The sequence below is a fragment of the Chinchilla lanigera genome, unplaced genomic scaffold, assembly GCF_000276665.1.
Source record: "Chinchilla lanigera isolate Chin_1 unplaced genomic scaffold, ChiLan1.0 scaffold00007, whole genome shotgun sequence".
In the NCBI taxonomy this organism is placed as follows: domain Eukaryota; kingdom Metazoa; phylum Chordata; class Mammalia; order Rodentia; family Chinchillidae; genus Chinchilla; species Chinchilla lanigera.
The window spans coordinates 10811173-10821923 of NW_004955408.1; the positions used below are offsets into that span (position 1 = coordinate 10811173).

General features: G+C 39.0%; 1 protein-coding gene across 2 annotated transcripts in view; it reads left to right on the forward strand.

Moving 5' to 3' along the window:
• The window catches only part of Sgcd (sarcoglycan, delta (35kDa dystrophin-associated glycoprotein)), a 546765-nt gene extending 537829 nt beyond the window's left edge, over positions 1-8936 (forward strand). For both annotated transcript variants that reach the window (XM_013508746.1, XM_005376219.2), the window contains exons 7-8: positions 6118-6241; positions 7727-8936. In XM_013508746.1, coding sequence (XP_013364200.1) covers positions 6118-6241; positions 7727-7900 — 298 coding nt within the window. In that variant the 3' untranslated portion in view covers positions 7901-8936. The remainder of the gene's footprint in view (positions 1-6117; positions 6242-7726) is intronic.
• The last annotated feature ends 1815 nt before the right edge of the window (positions 8937-10751 follow it).

The window sequence follows — 10751 nt, forward strand, 5'->3', positions numbered from 1 at the left end:
TTATATTAATTAATAATAGAAATTCAACAAAATAAGAATAGAAACCCCATTAGCTTATAAAAAGGAATTTTGGGGGGAATCCCTAAAACACCAAACATACTTGATGATAAATTATTAAGAGTTTTTTTTAAGGTGAGAAAGAAGCCAAGTTTCTATTTCCTTACTTCTAGCAAACACTGTATTGGATGATCCTAGACCTGATAGTACGAAAATGAAAACAAAGGTGTCATAAATTTAAACCTCTTTAAAAATTGTAATTTAAAATATTTTAGTGGCTACAATGGAAACTTAAAGTAAGCTGTACACAAATTATGAAAAATAATTTATTTACATATTGACTACAAGATCAATACATGAAAACTGTCCTAGAAAGTAGGATATCTATATCTGTTTTCTTGGAAAAAGGAACACAAGTAACAGAAATACTTTCCAATGGCCAAACCTTTGTAAATAAAATTGTTAAATTCTTGAAATGCATCAAAGAAAACATAACTAGTCAGCTACAATGTTTATGGATTAAACTTTGAAATCTAGTCAACATTCCAACAGCATTTCCCTGTGAAACATGTTTCACTATTTAAGTAGAGAAGAATAGCTAAGACATTCTTGAAGAAGGAGAAAAAAGGAAATATGGAAAATGTTAAAACTCTAATAAGTAAGCAAAAATATTTAATTATGTTTCAGGAATGGACAAATAGAATGATGAAACAGATACAATGGCCCCAAACAAGAACCATCAGTGCTTGGAAATGCTACTTATGACAGAACTAAGTATCAGCTTTTCAGCACATGATGTCAAAATGACTTATGTGTTTAACCCCCAACCATCCCCAGAAATTAAATCCGTTTAATTAAAGACTTAAAGAAAAAAAAAACTCCTAAAACCAATATTGGAGAACATCGTGACCTCAAAGTAAGAAAGGATTGCTTCATGTAAGACATAGAAAGCACAGACCCTCCAGGAGAAAGATAATTAATTCTTCTACATTAAACTATAAAGGGGACATTCCTGCTCATCCAAAGATACTAAACAGCGAATGAATACACAAACTACAAACTGAGAGAACTGGCAATGGACAAAAACTGCTAAATATTTGCTAGCATATGTATTTTACAAATCATGCCAAAATAGATTTTAAAATAATTAAAATAGACAAAAATAGACAATTTTCCTGAAAAAAATCCCAAATGGTTTACAAAGGAAAAGCTGCTTCACTCCACTAGTAATTAGGCAAATGTAATTTAAAAAGATAATAGCATTAATTTCACACTTTTCTCATATTTAATATATGAAATGTTAGGAAGAAAATAGAACAATGTGAACTTGATGCATGCTGGTGGGAAAGGCAACTGAAGTAATAGTTTTGGAAAGCTATTTGGCTATATCTTTATCTATATCTATATAGATATAGCCATACCTCATGATGATATAGATATGCCTATCCTAGAAGTAGCAGTTCCACTGAACTGTACCTGTCTCAAGGAGACTTTTGCATGAATGTACCTGGAACCATGCACAAGAATGTGCTTATATGTATACCTACTTGCAGAAGCAAAAGCCTGGAACCAACTCAAATGTCTAACAGAGAAATAGACAAATGAAAGACCAAGTATACTACCAGGAAAGTCAAATCAATTAGAACTAAGTGCCAGGAAATATATAAATCTCAGGAAAAAAGAGGATTTCTTTATAAAAAAAAGTACATGGATTATTTTGTGCTTAAAATTTAAAAGCATGCAATAGTAAATAACATATAGTAAAAACATGTAATGATAATACAAGAAAATAATGCATTTCCAGTAGTATTTACTGCCAAGGAGAAAAGAAAATATATAGGATCAGGAAGGTGAGCTCGGGATCCTACACAGGTAACAATTTCCCTTTTCTTAAAAAAAAAGATGATAAGTAGACAGGGCACCATGCACTGCCATTTTTATACCATAATTATATTCTTTTGTATCTATGCATGGAATTTAGTGATTCAATATACGACTATGTTTTTAATCAGAAAAAAAAAAAAAAATAGCAGATATCCGGCAACAGTTGGCCAGATTAGAATAGCAGCTGCCTCAGTAAGCAGCATCTCCATGACGTCTTTCACGTACCAGTCTGCGCCATTTACCCAACACCACTGTGCTGGGACTGTCGTTTTACTTAGAGCTTTCTTGCAGGTCACTCACTGATACCACCTTGTCTCGTCTCTGTGGGCACCTGAGTTTATGACCCCTGGACTAGAACGGTTCTTCTCTAACTGTGGCCCCTAACGCAGAAGCATTCCCATCCCTGTGAGGTTTACGGATACAGAAATGTGGGTGCTGAATCAGACACTCTGGAAACGGGCCGAGAATCTGTGCTTTTGCCCTCCAGGCTATTCTGAAGATCCATTTGAAAATTGTTCTTAAGGACCTGGGCTAGCCCATGGACCTTTCTACTCGGTCCTTCTTCCGTCTGTACTTTTTCATCAAGGCTGTTCCTCCTCCTCCTCTGGGAGAGTTGCATGTTCTCCTAAGGCAAGCAGCATTTTCTTACAGCAGCCTGCAGGACCCTCGCTCCTCTCTGTCAGGAGGAAGCCTGCTTCCATGCAGTCTAAGCAGTTGTGGTGTGGTCGTAAATTTGTGGCTAGAAACCGATGGGCCTCACTGCAGTACCTTGTCTGCCCTCTGCAGTTCCCAAGGACTAGTGGAGGTGGGTTTTCTCAGTGGAAAGATTAGCATGGGCACATACTGTAGTAAGTCTGCCTCAACATCACAGGGTGTTTAAAATGACCGTGAAAGCAAGAGCCTGTTATCCTTTGGTCTCTGCTTTAAGGAAATTTTCATACTCTGGTGGTTGTGACATTTCACAGTAGGACAGCGTAAGAGTAGCTCCCTTCCTCAGCACACTGGCATTTCCATTGCTGAGAGAAGAGAAAGGGCTGCAGTTATTTCTGAGTCCATTTTTCTGACCTTGAAGCCCTCCTAGTGATCTCAGAGACCTCATGCAGTTTGCAAGAATAAAGCGAATTCTAATGCCTGCCTGAAGTAACCACACTGCATGTGAGAAAGTGCTCCAGACTCCACTCATGTTCTATAGTAATCTCTTTCATTCTCCCCAACTATCTTTTTATATTGAATCATTCACTTGGAAGGCTGTGTACCCAGTATGAACTAATTTAGCATATCCTGAATTTGATATCAGCCATGTGCAGTTTGTGCATGAGAAATACCACGAAGTATGTGTCCCTCAGCCATATTCAGGACTATCACCTTCTGGTCATTTATGTGGATGAAGTTGGGAAATGCAAGTGCTAATTCCATGAGAAAAGGGAGAGTGTTTAATTACAGAGAGCAGGATAAATATGTGGATGAGAAGAAAGTACAGTTCTTCTGTGGAGAAATATGGTAAACAATATACTTGCTTGTAAAAAATAGGGTTAGAATTTCACTCTGCCATAATTGGAAGTATAGCCCTGAGCAATCAGTTTCCTTGTTTGTACTACTAAGACCATGGAAACACTGGGTTGATCCAGCTTTGTAAAGATTAAATACGTAAGATCACACATATGAAGATTTTTGTACAATATCATCACCTAGTAAACCCTCAATAAAATATACCTCATGTTTGCAGCAAGAAATAAGACCAACAAAATAAGTCAGAGCAAATGCTACCTGGCTCAATAAGCTTAGGAGTTCAGATCTCTCCTGAGGAGCCCGGGAAAGTTTTGATGAGAACAATGAGCTATTCAGCACTTCCTTCAGGAAGATATATTTCTGTGTGATGCAGAGTGGGAAAATGTAAAAGTTTGAGACCAAACTTGTGAGGTAGGTACCATGACTCAGCTTACAGATGGCCTGGTCTATGAAGAAGAGAGAACTTGAGAGTTCAAAGCTGAATTAAGTGATGAACTGAGGGAGGGAAGAAGGAAGGAACGAGAAAGAAAGGATGGAATGAGGGATTTCGGCTGGTGAAGGGGAAACACGGTGGTCCATGGATGAGCTGGGCATGATAGTATGCTATCAGGGCTAACGGGTCATCAGTCATGGGAACAAAGTAGTAGACAACTGATAATAAACTATGGAAGTCGGCTGGAATGTACAGGAGAGAAACAGATGAGAAAATGACACAAAATTATTTTCATGTTTCAAAAATGAGAGGAGGCCAGGGACAGAACAGAATTTCATCTGAGCTGAGTGAAGGTCCATAGTCAAGCCTTCCTGTTGCCCTGGAAACTACTCCTTGCTTACTGCCCTGACATCTTCTCCTCAGGAGCAAACCACATGCTGATGACGTAAACCATAATAATAGGCAGCACCGGAGCAGTTCAGGCAGCCTTGGTGAAGATCTTGTGAGAAGTAAAGAATGGGATATGGCGACTTTTGCTACACACAAAGGAGTGAAGTCAATAAGGATGTGTTAAAGAGAAAGCCAAGCTTTCTCTTTGTAGAAGAACAATAGGCCTGCTGCTTCTCTTTTCACTCCAGTTGACTCATTGTGGAGGAAAAATTCAGGCAGATAGCTGTTGCCTGGAAGCTGTCATCAAGAACCCACTCCAAGATGTGTAGAGGAGTCTTGCTGGTGTCAGTGTAATGTGGCTGATTGTTCAGCAGTGGCATCTCACTGGCCAGTTTGCTCCTCTGGCCACTGACTGTGACCCAAGAGGTTTGACCTGCCCAGATGGAGTGGTAGAAGCATAATGGGGAGTCAGTAGTGTGAAACATGGGTAATGTTGCTTTTTAACATGCTGAGAATGTCCAAAAGTTAGAAACGTTAAGTCAGGAAATTGGTCTGAATCAAAGCAGGTGGAAGGTCACTGCTGACGCCCTTGCCTCCCCAAATGGGATTTTTTTCTTTGCAACAGAGACAAGGATCCTCACACACTCCTAATCTAATAATATTTTTAAGATGTAGATGATTAGGGGATGGTTGGATTTTGGTAATGTTTTTCTCATTAGTGACTTAGGCAAAAGACTTTCCAAAGAGTAGTATCCTGTCTTTTGTCATCGTAATTAACATATGCCATGACTGCTTATACTTCTCTTGTGATATTTCTTATCTTACATACAGTAAAATTTGCTCATTGGTGAGTTTTTGCAAATACATAGAGAAGTGCAACAACCACTGCAATCAATACACAAGACAGAGTTCCACCACCCAAAACATCCCCTATTCATGCTGTCCCTTGGCAACCAAACTAGCTCACCTTGCCTGGCAACCATTGGAAATGTTCTAAATCTTCTTTTGAAAAACTTCATTGTAAAGTAAGTCTCAAGACTCCTCTATGATTTGCTATTATTACAATAGTAACACCAGTACAGGTTGAGTATTTTTAATCTGAGAACTCAAACTGATTCAAATTGCAAAACTTTTTGGGTGCTAATAGGAGGCTTAGAAAACTTCAGATTTTGGAGAATTTTGGATTTTCAGATTAAGGATGGTCAACTAGTAAAGTCTATGAAAACATTCCAAAATCTGAAAAAAATATCTGAAACACTTCTGCTTCATTCAATTTTAATATTGTTTAATACATATTTGCATTTCCTGCATGTCAGTTACCAGTGGAAGCTCTTCATAGATGGGAAAACTGAGGCTTCGAGAAATTTTAGAAAGGAGAGAAAAAGGAAGAAAGACTTGGCCAGGATCATACAGTGACCACTTCATGGCTTGATTCTAAGTACATGTCATTACTAAGTGTATTTCCAGTTTTCCAATATGATTTTACCTCCACTGAAGACACCGAAAATAGGACGAAGTGGAAAGAAAACCAATTCACCAATACCAGTTTCAGAAAGTTCATCTTAGACCTAGGGTTGTCCTAGTCTATAAAAAACTGTGCATGTAAGAGTTTGGTTAATTATATTAATGAAGTAAATACAACAATAAATGACAAGGTATAAGATAAATGAATCCATGGCTCTATAACTCCTTCCTTTTGACCTCTGAGCAAGCAATGAAGATTAAACCTAGAGCTCTTATATTCTCTGCCATAACTTGTCCAGAATGGCAAGAAAAAAAAAAAAACTGGACAGATTCTCTGATCAAGTACTGAAATCCTGTTTCATTGCCAAGAACATCAACTTCCTCTCAAATGTACAAAAAGGGGATTAGGATCTTTAATCTCCAGCTCTCATATGTTTCAGATTGGAGTCCCCAACCAGGTCTCTGGTGATGGAAGCCCCCAAGGGAGTAGAAATAAATGCAGAAGCAGGCAACATGGAAGCCACCTGCAGAACCGAGCTGCGACTGGAATCCAAAGATGGAGAGGTGAGGAGGAGGGAGGGACAGAGCCCAAAGATATCTGAGGCCAGGAGGCCAGTCTGCCAAAGCTGATTTGCCACCGATATCATTCCTATACAGTATCAACCAAAAAGCCAATCAGAAAGTTTTATTTTCTGGAACAAATAGTTTAACAGCACAGTTATAAGCCAAACCCATAATACATAAAAGTTATGATTCATTATTTGTAAAATGCTAGCATAATGGCATGTATTGCAAGTACAGAATTATATGACCGTAACAATGAAGGCTATTTCCAAATTCTGTCACTTCCTGCCTTAAAATAAGATTTAGCTAGCCAGCATAATTAAGTTGTATTTCACACCCATCTGGCTAAAGATGAACTGAATTTACTTGTAGTTATTTTATGTCATATGTTTAAATTTTCAGTGATGATGGAGTCACATCCAATGGCAATCCCTAAACAGAACAAGCAGAAAAGTCAACAGGGGAAAACTAGGCAGCAAAAGAATGAAGGATGGCAGATTCCCATTCTCTTCCCAATTGGGAAGACAGAAATTCCACTTGTGCTTTTGCAAGCAATAAAAAGTAAATGCCCTTCCCCCCAAAATCATAATTTGACTGCAAACTTTTAAAAATGCTTTTAAAGTGTTTGTAAGTGAACTTTTGATACAAAAGTAAGACAGAAAATGTGGCTTTTTAAAAGACAAATCTCTGTTCTACCTCGCATATCTATGTGGAGAATACTATGCTCCACTTGCTGCGGTATATCTCCTCTGTGTATATAAAAGTCCTTCCCTTGATTTATTTGGTGTTGGCTGTTTTCTTTTGAAAAAGTTAGGTGAATATTCAGTTATCACAACTGCTTCCTCAAATAACCACAAACTGCAAGCCACATATATAACAAAAATAGAAACTACCTCACATATTCAATTCATAGATACCAGATTTTGAATGCTGCAAGAAATGGTTAGAATCATAAATCTAATGACAACTTTCAGTACTGCTTATTCTTTATAGTCATGTATTTTTTAGTCTATCCAATAGAATATCAGCCCCACAGGGAGTTAAAAAAAAAAGAGAGAGAAAAAGTCACTAACCATTTCACTTTACATTTGGAAAATACTTTCTTCTTAAAGATCTACCTTGTATGTAGACATAAGTGAGATCTGAGAAATTCCATAGTAATAAAAATTGTTAAATGTAGCATTTCCATATTTATTTCACACTAGGACACTATTCACATTTTACATGTCGTACTTTTGCAAAATGTTAATAACAAGCAATGAACCATATTTTGCTAGAATATTAGCTTCTGGGAGGACAGAGACTTTGTCTTACTTCTGCCCGAATCCTCCATGTGCCTCCATGGCGCAACCCATAGGAGGCGTTCGTGGGGTTTTAACTGAACTGCACGTCCATCTATTGGTCCTGAGCATGCTCTTTTCTGAATGTCAAAAGCACAGACGACAGCCTCTCACTGACTCTTTCCCACCTATTCCCTCTCTCTAGATTAAGTTAGATGCTGCGAAAATCAAACTACCTAGACTGCCTCATGGATCCTACACCCCCACGGGAACGAGGCAGAAGGTCTTCGAGATCTGCGTCTGCGCCAATGGGAGATTATTCCTCTCCCAGGCAGGAACCGGTTCCACTTGTCAGATAAACACAAGTGTCTGCCTTTGAGAGACTCTCCAGAGTGGACACTGTCGGCAACGTGAAGGCCTTTTTCTGGCTTTAGACACTGGCTGCCGGCTCTTTTTACTAGAACACAGAAAGCCTATCAAAGACCTTTTATGTGTGAGTGTGTGTACACGCGTGAGTGTGTTTGTGTGTGTGAGTGGATATAAATATATATATAAATATATATAAATAAATATATATATATCCTCTGTATAAAATGAGGTTTCAGTACAAAAGGAACCATGGGTGACCCTGTGATACCCACCATCATTTTCCATTCCATCACCACCATCTACAAGACAAAGTCTAAATACTAATTCACACTCAATATTCCTTAGGCCAGTGATGGTGAACCTTTTAGATAGTTCAATGTTACGAACAGCCCACTGTGGCCAGAGGTTCACCAACACTGCCCTAGACCATTCGGGATCACACTGTGCATTGAAAAGAATATTCATCAACACGTTCAAGTAATAGCATATCTTCTCTTCCTGTGTCACTGAGGCCACGATGGTGGGAATCTCCAAGTCAAGCCAAGCACTGAAATCTTTGTATCAAAAATAGACATTTTGAATGGGGAGGTGCTGCTTATTAGCATAACGTGTGCTTAGCATGTGTGAGGTCCTGTGTTCATCCCCACTGTCTCACACACACACACACACACAAACACACTAGACATTTGGCTTCCCTTTTTTAGTTTTCAAAGACTGGCCAGCTTCTACCTTCAAGTAACGGATGGGGCAGTGCCGTTAAAGTCAGCCATAAGAACTCAAAATGGCCACCCCACAATTACAGCCCAATGTATTGGGGCTTTTGTTCCTGGATGAATGAGGAGGATGAATTTGGACAAATTCTAAACTGCTCACACAACTTCTGCTTATCTTACTTCCTTTAAAACTCACATATTCTCCCGCAGTCAAAATAAGAGTTGTAAATCAGCACATAATAGGAGAACAGCTGCTCTTCACTCGGCTGGAAGCTACTCAACGGCATGGGAGCAAAGAATAAACGGGCGATATGTCTCTGCTCAAAGGAAAAATGACTCAAAAGCTGTTATATTCTCAGTTTTTACTTTACCCAACATGCTCCCACCCAAAATGATCAGGTCAATCAAAATCCCTAAGCGTGGAACCACAATGGCAGGAAAAGTCATTTTAAGGTAGAAATCTAATTAAGAGTAGCGCTGAGAACCTAATTAGTTTTTATATGTTTCTTGGGATTGTGAGGTAACTTAGAGCCATGCCTTGTATTCTTAAAGGCATGCACAAACTCTGTGGCTTTGATCTCTTATATATTTTTTTTTTCAGTGCTGGTCATATATTCCTTAATCTATTATTTTCTCCAGGAATCACAGCTCTAAAGCATTGCATGCTGCCAGAATTGCTCCCTGAACGTTAATGTAAACTGAAGCACTATCTTTATCAGAATCACTGTGCCCCCTGGGGCCCAAAAGCAACCCCATCCCCATCTGCAGAAGCAACTCTGATTCCCACCATCGGCTACCTCTCATCACTCCACCTTCATCACATGCTCCAGGGTCACCCTGGCCAGCTCTTGTGCTGGGACGGGGGATTACACCATCTCTGTTCAAAGAGGGGGAAATGTGCCTATGCCTTACGTCAATGCACTCAGCAAGGAGAAGCACATCCTATTTATCTTGTTACCTGTAGTTTATTTTGAGCCATTGGATGGGGAATTGTTTAGTTATGACTGGGCATGAAATCTGGTAGACAAATCCAATGGTTGACAGATGTGGTTTCTATGGAGCCCAGAATGAAGATGTAATTGTCTTACAGAGTCTTGGATGCCATTTAACAATCAGTGGCCCTACACTCCTATATGAAGTTGTGTTTTGTAGGCCTGAATGGCTTTTTTTCTCCTCAACAAGGTTCTATTTTTCTTACTTCACTAGCAGGAGAAGGTTTGTGGCAGAAGATAAAAAGAGGTTTGATATTTTCGAGATGACACCCACACTTCAGGCTAAGGTTTGCACACATGAGATGTAAAATCAAGCTGTGTGGTACAGTATTCAGTTACTCAGAAGGGGGAGAGGGACGGGTGATCCTAGCCTCATCTGTGATTTTGCTGGCTTTGAGGCTGTAGGCTGGCTCTCCAATATCTTATGCAGAAGAACAGGTTGGTCAATCTTAAGGCAAGATTCTAAGATTGCTTAGTTTGCAGCACTAGGACCTAACAAGGGACACCTGTCATAAAAGACATCAGGTTACTCTGGATCAGTATTGCCAATCAGTATTTCTTTAAGACCATGTTAGCAGAGTCTGCATGCATCGCACATTGTACACAAGGTTTTTGCCAGCCAGGAAATGGCTCCCTTGGTTGTTGGAAACACCAACCCCATTTTATTCTGATACACAGCTGTAATAACTCTGAGGTCCTTTGTGGCTAAAAACCTTGAAACGGTTTTTCTTAAAAGCAGGCTATCTTTGTATTTTGTCATCTCACATATGGAAAATGAGAAAAAAAATGTTCCCTGGACCATTTTCCTCTGATTTTGTTCTAATCATGACATAAGCACCTTGGGAGTTTTATGGCCCCTCCCCAAAATGTAGTATGGTCCCACTTGTGAAATTAAATCCTAAGACTAATCAGATGACAAATACAATAAAGAGAATACCAATCACGAATATAGATGAAACACCTTTGGGGGGAAACCTGATATAAAACTCTGGCTTTTGCTTATGCTAAATGACCACAATCCATAAAGCAATAAGCAGGAACTCTGGGGTGAATGCAGTTATGTATTTTAGTTCAGACTTTGGAAATCAGTAAAATGCATTCCATATTCTTCAGTGTACATCTTGTACTCCCAATACTCTCTAACCAGAATATCTGT